This window comes from Ruditapes philippinarum, unplaced genomic scaffold (assembly GCF_026571515.1).
Source record: "Ruditapes philippinarum isolate M1 unplaced genomic scaffold, ASM2657151v2 ctg1017_1_1_1_1, whole genome shotgun sequence".
Taxonomy (NCBI): domain Eukaryota; kingdom Metazoa; phylum Mollusca; class Bivalvia; order Venerida; family Veneridae; genus Ruditapes; species Ruditapes philippinarum.
In genome coordinates this window covers 146,839-163,028 of record NW_026859308.1, presented here as the reverse complement: position 1 = coordinate 163,028, position 16,190 = coordinate 146,839, and the positions used below count along the sequence as shown (strand labels likewise).

General features: G+C 32.6%; 1 protein-coding gene across 7 annotated transcripts in view; it reads left to right on the top strand.

Moving 5' to 3' along the window:
• The window catches only part of LOC132756016 (trichohyalin-like), a 37,446-nt gene that overhangs the window by 4,775 nt on the left and 16,481 nt on the right, over positions 1–16,190 (top strand). For 6 of the 7 annotated variants that reach the window (XM_060746967.1, XM_060746966.1, XM_060746962.1 and 3 more), the window contains 9 exons: positions 1,582–1,607; positions 2,140–2,413; positions 3,168–3,363; positions 4,151–4,219; positions 7,113–7,667; positions 7,997–8,334; positions 8,600–8,718; positions 15,032–15,220; positions 16,055–16,127. In XM_060746967.1, the coding sequence (XP_060602950.1) occupies positions 1,582–1,607; positions 2,140–2,413; positions 3,168–3,363; positions 4,151–4,219; positions 7,113–7,667; positions 7,997–8,334; positions 8,600–8,718; positions 15,032–15,220; positions 16,055–16,127 (1,839 nt within the window). The remainder of the gene's footprint in view (positions 1–1,581; positions 1,608–2,139; positions 2,414–3,167; positions 3,364–4,150; positions 4,220–7,112; positions 7,668–7,996; positions 8,335–8,599; positions 8,719–15,031; positions 15,221–16,054; positions 16,128–16,190) is intronic. The other variant, XM_060746964.1, reaches the window with a different exon arrangement.

Below are 16,190 nucleotides of genomic sequence, written 5' to 3'. Positions count from 1 at the left end.
AATGTTTCATTTCCATGAAGTGCTTGATGGATCAGTTGCAGCATATGTAGAAATGTCAATTAGTTTTTGCTATGGTTTGCTTTAAATGTTACAAGCTTTAAGGAAATACATTGGGGTCTCATTTTTGGGTCAAAGCTCTCCACCCACTATGTAAACAGGCTTCTGAAATAATACACTCCTAGTTGATGGATAGAAATTTGTTGTGTATTACCACCACCCACATACAAGGGTAGATGTTATGCTTTTGGGCTTTTGGACCTCAATGGAGTTCCTTTAAATGTAATGGTCTTGATGTATGTTTTGTTGTCCTAGAAACTTACAACCATAAACTATGTTACTAATGGTAATTTTTTTCTTTTGGGATTTCACAGAGATTTAAGTGTACACTGTTTGATTCTAATGCTGCTATACTTAGAATAAATTTCTACTTCGCATTTTTCTTTGATTTTCAAACAACTTGACAAAAAGAAGATCAACTTTGTGAGGATGTTGAAAGAATATGTTCCAATTTAAAATTTAGATCACTGACATTTTCAGAGATTTCAAAGTGTTATTTGTTTTAAAAGAAAAACAGAATTCTGCAATATTAACAAGGCATTAGATGCAACATGTATACTTAAACTTATTTCTCTTGTATTTTATTTTGGATTGATGCACATTGAAAACTACTTGGGTCTTAATTGACATGTACATGTATAATGGTCATATAGCTATATAGGTTCATGTGTAACAATTAAGATAATAACATGGACAATGTGCAATTATATCTGTTATTTTTTATTATTTTTGGCATATTGCCAAAAAAGAAATGATTTTGTGTTCATTTTATGAATGTTTTCACCTGTGACTGTATTCGTTTAAAGATGTATTACAGCTACATGGACCCCCATGTCCCAAATGTAGGGGCTTATTTCCATCAGTTATATATACAATATCCCAAGTCATGAGAAGATAAAAATTCATGTAAAAAATTCATGTAAACAAATATAAATTCATGTAAAAAATAAATTAACACTGTTTCTGACCTCAAATTTCAAATAATAGTGTAAAAATTTGTAAAGATGTTGACCTGCCAACACCACCATTTTACATGTACAGCTAAGCAGACCTTTATACTGTCTTCTGTTAATTGTTTTCACATTTTGATACTGAAATCTCTTAGAATTAAGTTAATAGATAAAAATTCAGTAAAAAAAGCAAGTTCATTACATAAATTTAAGAGGTTGAATCAAGATTAAGTAGATTGAAAAAACATGCAAAGTTTAATCTGGATTAAGACATGCTAATCTTGTACAATAATATTAAAAAAAAACACAAAACACTTTTGTTATTGGCATGGACTTAAGGAACTTTGTTTGCAGAAGCTTTTTTGTTACTATCTAATATCAGCTGGAATATTAATATAAAGTGCTTTAAATTGCCTATTTTATAGAAAAAAAGAGCACTGTTATATTGATATATGCTGTAAAGATGTTATATCGTAATTTTGCCTACTGCTTGTCATAGAATACAAGTATAATTTAAGTAAACAAAGATAAAATTTAAATGAAATTAATTATTTTCTTTTCTTTTATATTACAGAAACAGTTCCAAAGAAGGACAGAAAGGTGTGTAAAAATTTGAAAAAAATTTCCTGATACACTGAATTTTAATTTCGATTATTCAGTTCTATTTATAGTGTAATTGTTTTTAGCTAGGCTATTCAAGGAGTAGGGAGACATACATGTGTTGTACTTACCCTAGGGTCGGTGTCACACATTTGTTAAGATTTGCCTGTGCTTGTATTATGGTCATACCATAATAATATTATTAGTACCAGTAAAAAATTGCCATATTATCAGCAAAGTAAACAAAAACTTGGTACATGTATAGTAAGTGTATACTTATTGAATTACTGTATTAATGGTAGCTTTAAAGTTTATATTTTTGAGACTACCTCAGGTGCCCCTCCATGCATTATTTCAGGCATAAGCTGACACCTTAGTAGAACACTGTCAACCACTAATATTTTTTCAACAAGCTCAGTGAACAGTTCTTTGCAAGATTCAAAGCCACACACATAAGAACAAAAGTTATTTGAATTCAGTGACTCCGGAAATGAAATAAGATTTTTCATGTCTGAAACTTTAATTATTTCAGTTTGGTTACAAGAAAAATGATCAAAGATTTCCAATACGAAGATTTCCCAATGACAAGCATCATGTTGAATCTGATTTGGTGACCTTGACCCCAGATGAACCACCGCCCCCGCCGAAACCTGCTAAGAATTTCATCATGCGAAACAAAAAGAAAGTGACTGCTCAGAAAGAGCCACCCAGTACTGTCACATTAACTCAGGAGCAGTTGAATGCTATACTACGATCTGTGGGTAAAGTTGCCGGAGGGAGTGAAAATGCTGTCAAAATAACTGTTGGTATGATAATGTTAAAATGTTTTTATCACATTGCAATGCTTGTTTGTCAAATTGACATAGCTTCTTTATGTTACAAGCATTAATATAGAAATGGTCTGTCAGACAAAACTTTTTCCAGTTTTAAGAGGTATTCTGGTGTCTTTCTTTAATCAAGTGTACCATGTTATAAAGGAATCTTAACATTTTTGTCATCTTAAATAGACCTACATAGCAAGTTTATTGAAAGGTCATAGCTAATTTACACAGCTGTGTGTCAGAGAGAATATTTCACAATATTACATTATGTACAAAAAAAAAGTCCTTTGTTGAAAATGCTGGATGGACAGATTTGATGTCAATATGACAAAAATTTAAAAAAAAATTCCCATTTGTAGAAAACTGGTTTTTTAAAGGTTTTGTCATGCTGTGAGCTTGGAAGCTAGAATTGCCAAAGTTATGCAAAGAATAAAACTAAATAATTGCTGTGCCAAATAAATAAATAATAAAAAAAATTGTTACTTTGTGCTAATGTATGTGGTACAGTTCAAAAATTGAGAAATTAAGATACAAGATATAGATTTTTTATGCCCCCACAAGTTAGGGGGGAGGGGGGTACTAATTTGCTCTTGTCAATCCTCCATAGACAAAACCGTAGATAGAATGTGCATGTGTGGGGAGGGGGGGGGGGGGCGAGGTTGGTTTCATTGGACTCATTTCTAAATTCTTTAATATCTGTTGTTGATACATATTTCTTTATAATTTACTTTAATCACAGATAAACACAATGATACAAAAGAGATAACAGTAGAATCACCACGGCGACATGATCGGGACAACCAAGATGATAACGATGATGATTACGATGATCGTAAAGAAAGAAGGCGGAAAAAGAAGTCAGATAAAAAGCAGGAGGATCAGTCTCATAGCATTTATTCACTCATGGAAGGCAAAAGTAAACCAAAGGCCACTTCGTAAGTATCTTTGATAAAAGATCTTTTTTGCTTTTTCTTTTTTTTAAATATGGAAAATTTAGATACTATCGAATATTACACTCTTAATTAAGAGTAAAAATTCATTATTTGTTTTTCTTAATTTTTTTGTTGTGACTGTGCTTAGTTGATGGAAATATTGAATACATTTTATATTATTAAATATGGAGAAAAAAATATTGCTTTGTTTGCCAAAGCGTCATTTTGTTGCACATTGATGAAAGGTAATAAACTTGTAATGCTATCAAAATTATTTCCAAATTGTAGAGCAATAACAGCCTTCGACTATCTACATACAAAAAAAGACTTACAATCATAAGATATTGAAAATGGTTGGAATTTGTAGAAAATGCAAGCAAAAAGTTTAAAACTGCACATCCAAAATGTTAAAAATACCAAAAAATTTGTGAAGCCATTACGAGTTTGTTACCTCTTATAGCCGTGACACAGACCTTGAAATTAGATGTTTCTTTTAAGAATTTCAAATTAGATCAGCACGTGTAGTTTATTTTATTCAATTTTCTTTAAATTGAATAAAGAGCTTTTTTGTAAAAAAGAGAATTTCTATTTATTTGCACGCACTGTTTATATGTAGTAAAAAAGAATTTCTTTTTATAATTTTTTTTTTTTGTATATGTATATACAAAAATTGAGAGTTGTGTCCCTTTATTCTTATTTCACAAATACATAGCTATGTATACTATACCAGTATATACATGAAGTATACATGTAAAGATTATATATATTTATATTTCTGTTGTTGTCATAGAGATAATGAGAGTATAAATAGTGATGACAGTTTAGAACTGCGGAGATTAACAAAGAAATATAAGAAGAGGTAACATCCTAAACTATAACCATAGCAACTTGCATATTGTATTTACCCCTTTTTTACCATTTCTTTTTTTGCTTGCTTTTAATGTATTATGCTTGCTTTGAATTTCTTTTTGGCAGCTTCAGTTTATTTTGCTTAAATATAATTTATATTTAAAGCTGACAGGGTTAAATTTTAGTCCTTATTTTAGTAATTTTAGTCTTTTCTAAAAAGTGCTTATAATGAAAAAAAGTACTTTAATGTTCTTTTATTTGATTTCTCTCTTAAATTTAAAAGTGCTTGAAAGGTGCTTAAATTTGTCTGAAAATATGCTTAAAATTTAAAAATTAGACAGAGTGCATGGTTGAGGGTTGATAGTTGACAACAAAAATTTTAATGAGTGAAAAAAATTAAATAAAGCATTTGGTGAAGTTAACACCATAGCCATATTGTAACATGTTACATATAAGGTAATGAATTTTATTAAAAGTGATATAGCAGTCAAAATATAGTTTTATGAGATGTGACTATTTTTATATGCCCAAAAGGGCATATTATGTTATACCTTCTGGCAACCGTCTGTCTGTCCGGACGTCCGTCCGTCCGCACTCACAGGAGAGTAATTATGTGGCTAGAGGGACAATAGGTAACTGTTCTTTCTCTTTGATGTCATTCATTCCGTAATGCTTTTATGTGGTTATTTTCTTTTGTGTGGCTAAAAAGAACAATAGAGAGAGCAATAGAGTAGCCACATAATTACTGTCCTTTGAGAACTTCCGTCCGTCCGTCCGTTAGCAATTTGGTTTCCAGAGCATAACTTAAGTTCCATTTGGCCCACAATGTTCAAATTTCATAGGATGATTGTCCATATTGGGTAGAAGACCCCTATTGATTTTGGGGTCCAAAGGTCAAGGTCACTATGACCTAAAAACTGAAAACAGTTTCCGGAGCATAACTTAAGTTCCATTTGTCCCACAATATTCAAACTTCATAGGATGATTGTCCATATTGGGTAAAAGACCCCTATTGATTTTTAGGTCACAAGGTCAAAGGTCAAGGTCAGTATTACCTTGATACTGAAAACAGTTTCCGGAGCATAACTTAAGTTCCATTTGGCCCACAGTGTTCAAACTTCATAGGATGATTGCCCATATTGGGTAGAAGACCCCTATTGATTTTGGGGTCAAAAGGTCAAGGGTCAAGGTCACTATATCCTTAAAACTGAAAAAAGTTTCCGGAGCATAACTTAAGTTCCATTTGGCCCACGATATTCAAACTTCATAGGATGATTGTCCATATTGGGCAAAAGACCCCTATTGATTTTGGGGTCACTAGGTCAAAGGTCAAGGTCACAATTACCTTAAAAACCAAAACAGTTTCTTGAGCATAACTTAAGTTCCATTTGGCCCACAATGTTCAAACTTCTTAGGATGATTGTTCATATAAGGTAGAAGACCCCTATTGATTTTGGGGTCACAAGGTCAAAGGTTAAGGTCATTATTAATAACTTAAGTATTAATCAACCTTCAGCTGTAAAATTTTATAGGATGAACAGCTCATTCCCATGTCTTACAAATGCTTCATCCTTACTAAAAAAAAACACTTTCGGGCATATAATGCTCCGCCTAGCGGTGCTCTTGTAAGTTATTGAAGTATTGGTAGTGTGACAAAAAGTGTCTATCGTTGAAAAAAAAGCTTGAATTTTCACATTGAATATCTGTATGAACCCTAGCTCAATGAATAGCCCCTTGTTAGCTAGCTCGCTAGCAGAAAAATAATTGCCTTACTCCAGTGCCACCCACCCTTTGTTTTACTGCTAATAATGCTTAAAGGGGCACTTGTAGTTTTCGACCACCAATTAAACTGGGAAAATGCTTTACAATGTTGATTGGACACAAAATTACAACCAAAGACCCAACAAAAATACATGATTAACAAATTTTATTAAAGCCTTGCTTTTTATAGAATTACACAATTTTGATACTTGCCAAACTAATTTTGCTACTTTCTGTTTTATACATACTGTTACTATATCAATTTGCTGTGGTTGATGTAATTGACATTATTTATATTTTCTCACCAAAAACTGATAAGAAGAGCAGGTAGTGACAGGGCTTGCTAGTGTATCTATTATTTTTGATGTGTATCTAGTCCAAGAGATGAATTGAAATTACTAATGTTAAGAATACAACAAATATATTATTAGTTCTCTTTAACCATTACAATACCCCTATGATATGATTTCATTTTATACATTTGTGTTAAACAGTTCTCATGGACATTTATAGTTCATATAAATGTAGTTAGTAAGTGGTCATAGCGTTTCCAATTTGACACTTATTTTGTTATTATAACTTAGAGTTACACCATAATTGTGTGTTGCTGCTATGCATGTATTATTCTGCTAGATAATAAGATAGCTTTATGTTTTACTATAACTAAACAATAGCTTTAAGTTTTACTATAACTAACTTTGAATTGAATTCCAACTTATTTACTAGTATTATATTACTGATGCAGAATTGTATATTGGAAAATTAACTTTTTCTTGTCTTTTTTTTCCCCCATAAAATAACAGAAAATATACATTTGATCACATACTTTGATGATTTAAAATTAACTTCTTTTGTAAATCTGGGTCTGATGTTCAGAATAGATTTTCCAAGCTCAGACGTTGATCTCAGGTATTAACTTGGTCAAAAACCAACACAGATACTATGCTGACCAATGAAAATCTTAATATTCAAAACAGAACTCAGGAAAAAGTTTTATTATCCTGAGTTGAGGAATATGGAAGAAATTTTGTTTTATTTTTCCACTCTTGTTTAAGGATATGAAAATAATGATAAATTAGTTTTGATCAATTTAACAACTGTTGAAGAGAATGTTATAATAATCTTTTTAATCTGTGTTTCAGAAAGGAACGAAGGTCTCGGAGACAGGAAGAAGAAGAGGAGGATGATCGTCGAGTTTCTGATAAAAATCGCAGAAATAAAGACATTGATATAGATGATGACGATAATTTGCGAGAGAAAAGAAACCGACGGTCTCGCGGTGACACTTTACAAGATGCAATTGATAGAGAAATTGCTGAACTAAGACGGGCAAATAAGTCCAAGGTTAAAGACATTGATAATGATAGTGACTATGAAAAAGAGAATAGACGTAGACGGAACCGCTCAAAACATCGTGACTCGGATGATGAAGAGGCTGACAGAAGTTACGAACGGAAAGATAATTCAAGAAAACGTGATAATTCCAAGGATAGGAAAGGAAAAAGATCTCGGAATAAAAGTGAAGAAAGGGATTTAGACATTCATAATACTAGTAATAATAAAGAGGAGGAAGGATTATTTCCGTCTCCGAGGGATAAAATCGGTCTCCCTATTGATTTATCATGGAGACATATGACAAAAGCTGAAAGACGAAGACTTGAAATGGCGAGACAAAAAGTACTTGATGAAGAGGAAAGGTAAAAAATTATAAAATATATTTGTTGTTGATCTTAATTCATCTTTCGAAAGTTTTGACTGGTTTGGACTGATATACATGTACTTTATTACTCAGAATTTAGTTTATTTTTGATCAGGGTTTCTATGAAATTTTACATGTTGCTTATCTAAAAAAATGTAATATTGTCTTGGTTCTCTTTTTGGACACTGAAATATAATGGATATGATAATGAAATTTACAGGAAAAGGAGTGTGAGGATTTATCATTTGCAAGCAAATTTCTTTGGTTGTTGATAGTGTTAATCAGGTTCTTTTGGCTAGTGTTACATATTCTTCATCTATGTTACAGAAAAGAAGAAGACAGAATTAAAAAACTTAACTCGCAATATGACCCTGAGGAATCTTTCAAAAAACCACCGCAGCGTCATCAGCCAACCCGCTCAGATCCACCAGCAACTCGTCAGACTAGATATGACCGGGGTCGGGACACGGAGAACAGTAACTACACAGATGGTAACCGACGTGGTCGAAGATCAAGGTCACCTTCAGACCAAAGGTCACCTGATAGGTCACCCGACCTGCCTTCCTATACAACCCCGGATACCAGTCCAAAAGCACCCGTTGGTATACCTAGACGTCATATGACTCTGGCAGAGAAAAAACGACTCGAGTGGGAGAAAGATCGAGGTATGATATTGATATGATTTGTAGGTTCTTAAATTTATTTTGAGATTTGATTATTCTTCAAAATCATTCAGGTGATTTTGATTAGATTGTATGTTATTTTAAGGGAACAATTTTCATGTTTAGACAGCTAAGTTCAATGAATTTACTCTTGGTATAAAGTTCATGTTGTCTTTAAAGCTTGGAATCCGTATTTGACATTTTTATGATTGAATTGGTCATGAGATTTCTTAGATTAAAAAGATGAATTTATTTTCTAATATTTCAGTGGAGTCTGTGCAACTTGAACGTGCAGCAGCTAATAATGATCCTTGGGGTCGCCCAGGAGCAGGAGCTCCAATTCGTACGCGGTCCGGGCATGTGGTGGCTGATTACAAAGGAAGACAGGTGCGCAAAGCCTCGTATGCGGGCAAAGTTATGATGATGTATTAGTGGGCGGGTATTTAAATAGGGGAAATATATTCTTAGAAAGTTTCATGATAGCTATGTAATCGCCAAAAAATTCAATACTGACAGGTCTGTGAAACAAACAATGTAAAAGATGAAGGAATGAATTGATCATAAATTAAAGAGTCACATGGTCAATGTTAATGGAATTTTTTTTCTAACCACATACAATGTCCTTTTAAAGTTCTGATTATCATAGTTGATAATTCCAAATGTAATGAATATGCTCTGACTGTTCGAGATCAAAACATGTGCCTTTAATGAAGACTATGCATTTTTTCTTCATGTGAATATATTTTACATCAACATTCAAGTAGGCGAGTTTTTCTACACCATGTAATACATTATTCAGGGATTCTAAATTAGGAGTTATATTTTTAATTATTGGCACTTAATCAATTCATAAATGAAAGGAATGTCGATTTCAGGCAATCAGATAATGATTTATACATTTTTGCGGCAGTTTGCACCATTCTATCTGTTCATTCTGTAAATTTTTAAGTGTCACTGATCATTGGATATTTGAGGGTAGCTAATCTTAAAGCATCTTTAAGTGATTACCAATTACCATAGTTTTGCAAGAGAAGGCAAAAGTAATTTACGCAGTAGTCAGACTGTGTTTTGTGATATATTATTACTTACAGAGTGAGCTCTGCTCTATGCATGATGCTATTTCTTAAAGCCTGGAGATAATGAAGTTTTATTCAATGCAATGACTAGTTATTGCAGAAATAATATTAATGTTTTATGTGTATTACTGCTAAACATTCTAATTTTCTTGCTATGTTTATATTTTTTAGTTCAAAACATGAGATTTTAAGTCATTTTAGAACATGTACTCCATATGTGTATTAGTGTTCTCATGTGTATTGTTGCCTTTATAGAGGATTACACAATGAGAATTGCATGGGTTATTTAGCATAATAATAGATGGAGAGATAAGCTATTCAATTTAACTGATTTTAAGTTATAATTGTGTAAGATTATTTAAATGTGAAAATAATTTCGCCATGTTACGAACATTACTGTAATATTTTAGAAAAAAATGGGAGGTGTAAGCATAATGTTTGTCATTATTTCTTGAAAACAGATTTGTTATTTATTCTTTTGTTCAGATTCATCAAGAGCTTATTTTGCAAAAGTCATGATTATAATTTACCATATTTTCATTTAACACATGCGGTTGTGAAATTTGGGGTGCTCATTTATAATGTCATGGCATCAAAGTCATTTCTTCATAACTCAAATCATAGTATGTATATGTGGTTAAACACTATGTAACAAGTGCTAAGAATCAATATAATGTAGACTTTTGAGTTTCCCTTTTTGTCAAATAAATTTGTGAATCTGTCTATTTTGAATTTGTAAAATAATTCATGCACATGTATGTATCAAAGAATAGTTTATGTAATTTATAAAGCAACGTTGAGATTTTTGTTTGATTGGATTTGAAGGCATGGAATAGTTGAAAATTTGATGGTCAAAGACATTTATTTCATCAAAGCATCTGTTTTTACTAATTTTACTCATAGAATTGATATATTAAACAGCATCTATTTTTTGAGTTTTGATATTGTGCAAGATTTTTTTTAATTTTGCCTCATTTTCCGTCATAGAAATGTTTTATATTTAAACAGCTGTTTATTTCAAAGAGGTATTTGTTCTCAGTAAGATTTTATAAGAATTTTATGGTTTTATGTCTTTATTATGTACATGTATTGTGTTCTTGCTGAACTTCTTGGAAGTGGGATATTTTTTTACTAATTTTATACGTGGCAGCATTTCTTTTATGCCAAAATGTTATTGTTTTAGAGGACCTGATGCAAATTGATGGTCTTACATCAATTGGGGTTAGAGTGATGCAAGGTTTGGCACCAAGGCCATGCATTGTTTTGTTAACATTGATTGATTTTAATGATTTCTACATACAATGTTATTTTATTTAACCTAGGTAACTTGAATTTTAATATAATGTTGGGGTATGGGGATGTAATAAATGTTGTTTAACTAATAACAAGTGAAAATATTGCCAAAATTCAGAACACGTAGGCAATGTATTGTTTGCATTATGATATACAGATGTTCATTTGAAGGAGATTGTTTTTTACGTTCCAATATAATTATTCTTAGATAAAAATCAATATTTCAGAACAGATGAATATATTTTGAATGCTAGATAGTTTTTTTTGTTTAGTTAGTAATAAAAGAAACTATATATAGACAATACATAATTATATAAACATGGTGTTGTTTCTTTGACTTTATTGCATTCCTATTTTTATGTGAAGCCAGTTGTTAAAAAAATTCTCAATCAGATTTTGGGCACTTAAATTGTAAATTAACTGAAATTAATGAAAAGACAATAGATTTTCCGCAAAACTTAAGTTATTTGTCACTTCAAGGAGTGTACTGCTGAAATTTTTTTTGGCAGTTTTTTTTTTTTTTTTGTACATGAAAATTATTTATTTCCGTCCATATTTTTAAATCATATCATGAAATGCTCCATTACTCAGATGGTCTCAGATTACGCATTAAAAGGTATTTTTTAGCTTGTTAGATGTTTTATTAACTGTATATGTTAGCTCTGTTAAAGAGATTTAAAAAAAAAACATTAAAATAAAAAGTTGACTGGTTTTGTGTTTTTCCTTCTTGTCCAGTTAGGATATTTACTATGATTTAAACACAGTCTGGCTGAACATAAACATGGTTTGCTTAGTTTCAAAATTTTTCTGTTATTTTAAAAAGTTTCACATTAACTTTTCGTTTGATGATATTTTACTTGAAGTTATACAAGCGTCATAGAAATTTTTTTGGAAAAGATTAAATTACAATGAGAAGCAACACCATGTTTGTTATGATGCTAGAAATTGTGTAAGTCTGAAGGTATACTTACCCTTATCCTCAGAGTAAAGGTTAGGGTATGGATCACTTTTATCAAGAACATGATTTTATGAAATTATGTTTTTCTGGCTATTTTGTTAATGAATAATTAACTAGATTTCAGCATAGGAATAGTTTTCCAAGATTCAATGGAATATACTTATATGAAAATAAACATTTCCTATGAAACTCTGTCCATAGCAGTATTAGTTACATCAAAATATAAGCCAGCAATGTGATTCGAACCTGTCTTACAGTATAATTCTTCATCAAAAGGCAATTTTTAGGTTTAATATGCAATGGCTGCCTTTGCATTTGAACACACAATGTCTTGTAATTCAATACTCTAGCCACTGTTCCTAAAAATAAACCTTTTTTATAGGCATATGTTACAGGTTCTACCTACAAATCCAGTATCTGATTAGCTCATTTGTTACAGAGTGAATTTTACAACGAGAGTCAGTTTAATGCTTTGGATAAATGTTTGGATATATCCCGCTAGGCTAACCCAGGTTAACCTCTAAACTTCACTTGGAAAATCGAACAAGAAAGCTGAAAAATGATAAATGTATTTGAAAAGATTATGTGCAGATTTTTTTTTTTTAATTTTGAGTTTGATGTAAAATTTGACTAGAATCATGACAGCATGGTAAAGTCATGCCTTCATTTTATAGCCTACCAGAGTTACTCAAGGTGCATGTATTTTGACATATTTTGTCACAATCTTATGTCCATAAAAAATTTGAACAGGAACAACAAAAATTGTTATCACATCTCCACTATTCAACTTGATGCTAACATGTTAAATTATGCTGATGGAAGCTAAGTATCCTGTTGGAAACAAGGCAACTTGATAACAGCTATGTTATGCTGGTGAAAGATAAGCTATGCTAATTAAAGCTAAGTTATGCTGATGCAGGCTAAACAATGTTAATGAAAGCTATGCTAACTTGGTTGTAGCTAAGCTATAATATGCTTATGTAAGCTAAGTAAGGGTGTTGAAAGCTAAGCTATGCTGACAAAAGGAACGTTATGCTGATGAAAACTAGGTTATGGTGATACAAGCTAAGCTATGCTGATATTAAAGCAAAGCTATACTGATGCAAGCAAATTTATGCTGATGAAAGCTAAGCTATGATGATGAAAGTTAAGCTATGCTGATGCAAGCTTAACTATGCCAAATGAAAGCTAAGTTATGCTGACAAAATTAAGTTATAATAATGAAAGCTAAGCTACTCTGATAAAAGCTAAGCTATGCTGATGAAAGCTAAGCTATGCTTATGCATGCCAAGCTATGCTGATGCAAGCCAAGCTATGCTGATTCGAGCTAAGCTATGCTGATGTAAGCCAAGCTCTGCTTATGCAAGCCAAGCTATGCTGATGTAAGCTAAGCTATGCTGATTTGAGCTGAGCTATTCTGATGCAAGCCAAGCTATGCTGATTTGAGCAAAGCTATGCTGATGCAAGCCAAGTTATGCTGATGTAAGCTAAGCTATGTTGATTTGAGCTAAGCTATGCTGATGCAAGCCAAGCTATGCTGATGCAAGCTAAGCTATGCTGATGTAAGCTAAGCTATGCTGATTTGAGCTAAGCTATGCTGATTTGAGCTAAGCTTTGCTGATGTAAGCAAAGCTATGCTGATGTAAGCCAAGCTATACTGATTTGAGCTAAGCTATGCTGATGCAGTCAAGCTATGCTGATGTAAGCTAAGCCAAGCTGATTTGAGCTAAGCTATGCTGATTTGAGCTATGCCATGCTTATGTAAGCTAAGCTATGCTTATTTGAGCTAAGCTTTGATGATTTGAGCTAAGCATTGCTGATTAGAGCCAAGCTCTGCTGATGAAAGCTAAGGTATGGTGACAAAAGCTAAGTTTTGCTGATGGAAGCTAAGTTATGCTGGTGAATGCTGTGTTTTTCTTTTGGAAATAAGTCAAGCTGATTAAATTTAAGCTTTGCAAATGCATGCTTAGCTATGCAGATAAACGCTAGGTTATTCTTTTGGAAGAAAGTCGTGCTGATGCAAAAAAGTTATGCTGGTGAAAGCTATGTTAGGCTGATGTAAGTTGAGTAATGCTGATGAATGTTAATCTATGTTCATGAAAGCTAAGCTATGCTAACAGAAGTTAAATTATGCTGATGAAAACTTAAGATATGCTTACAAAAGTAAAGTTTTGCTTGTGAAAGCTGTGTTATTCTTTTGGAAATAAGTCAAGCTGATTAAATTTAAGCTTTGCAAATGCATGCTTAACTATGCAAATAAACGCTAGGTTATTCTTTTGGAAGAAAGTCGTGCTGATGCAAAAAAGTTATACTGGTGAAAGCTATGTTAGGCTGATGCAAATTAAGTAATGCTGATGAATGTTAATCTATGTTCATGAAAGCTAAGCTTTGCCAACAAAAGTTAAGTTATGCTAGTGAAAGCTAAGGTATGCACTGATGCAATCTGAGTTATTTTTTAGGAACTTAAAATAATGCTGTTGCAAACTAAGGAATGCTGATGAAAACTAAGTTTTTTTGGTGCAAGCTAAACTATGCTGATAAAAGCTAGGCTGTATTAATGAAAGCTAAGCTATGCTTATTAAAGTATACCATGCTGTTGGAAGTGAAAGTAAATTATGCTTATGCAAGCTTAAATATGCTGATGGAAGAAAGTGATCCCAATGCATGTTAATACACTCAAATATAAGGGTAATATAAGGTCAGCATGCCAACAAATGTTAATTAATGACAACACATTGGAAGTCATACAAACAAATGAGCTGCGTCACGACAAAACCAACATAGTGGGTTTGCAACCAGCATGGATCCTGATCAGGCAAACCCTTTAACAAGTAGAGAAACTGATAGTGTCAGTTAAGTCATACCAAAATAGGATAAGTCATGCCAAGGAATGTCATGTCATGCCAATATTATGGAATTCATGCCAACATCAATCTCATGAAAAATTATTTATTAATGCTAGCACATAAATGATAAATCATTTAAGGGAAGTCACATTAAAAGTGTAAGGTCATGCTAATTTATCCTGGAAGTCATGCCAACAAATGTTAAATCATGCCAGTTTATGAGGAGACATCTACATGTATGCATGAGTACATAATTCTCTCAGTTATGCTCTTTTATCAATAAGGACGTTCTTTTGTTTTGACATCAAATGTAAGATTTTCTTTATCACATGATATTTAAAAGCCAGCAAAAAACACCCATTATTATTGTGTAGGGTGAATGATTCTGTGATATTTTACTTTAAAATTGTGAGTTTTATAAAAGAGATATGTTAATGTTATATTGCATTGAAAACAAGTGACCTTGGGTGATATTAGGTTACAACTAATAAATTGATAATATTATGGTTTTAATTCTCAATCTGTAGGATCACATACACAATGAGGCTATCCCTGAGGAAGAAACATCATCAGAGACCAAGAAACCAGCCGAGCCAAGCTCGAGACCCCCAGAGACACGAAAACCACCTAGAGGAAGGTCTCCACCTTCGCACACCCAGCAGCCAGGGCTAGATAAAAACGTTCCTATAACTATGAGGAGTTCTTTTGTTTTAGGGGTAAGTATATAAGACAATAGATTTTAGCCCATATATGGTCAACACTGTTTAAATTAATCTTGCTGTTACATGTGCTAGTGCATAGGACATTGCATTCTCCTATCATGTTGGCTAATTTAGTAACAAATCACATTTGCTGCTTCAGCTCCCAGTCACGTTTGCTAAACCAGCATCAAGTCACGTTTTTAGAACAGTGTTAAGTCATGTTGGCTGATACAGTATCCAATCATGTTAGTTTATGAAACATTCAATCACATTTGTTGCTTCAGGTTCCAGTCATGTTTGCTAAAACAGCATCCAGTCATGTTTCTAACAGTATCAAGTCATATTGGCCTCTCATTACCTTGACTAATTAATCAATGTTCGGCTTTAGCTACATAAACCCACACCCTGATGAAACCAAAAAGATTACATTTTCTCACCAGTATAGAGCCCGGCCAGCCAGAATATCTAGTAATTTGACCAGGCTCTATACTGTTATCTGACTTAAGATCTGTTGACCTCAAACGACTTGCCTCTTACTGCTGTAGGTTCAAGCCACGCTGGCATCTTCAGAGTCTCATGTGAGAAAGTTATCCATCTTGCTTATGCTCTACTCAAGTGCCTGCTAAATGCATGGTAAGCACCTGAGGTCTTCCTCCACCAACAAAGTTTGAAAGTCACAATACGGCCTACACTACGTTGGTGTGACGTAAACCAAACTAAAAAAAAAAAAAAAAAGACTTGATATCACCAAAACTGATAATGCACAGTTTCAAAAATGGAAGCTGGACAAGTTCAGTTAATATATTCAGTAGGTTAAAATATTAATATAATTTATGTCTTGTATTACAGCAAGCAGCTCCTGATTTTGATAAACTGACAAGTGCTAAAGAAAGGGAGAGAAAACAATGGCTTGCAGACCTAGGTAAAACTTGACTTCTTGACTAATGGGGCTATTATTCTTAGACTTGCATGAAGGTGTAATGTT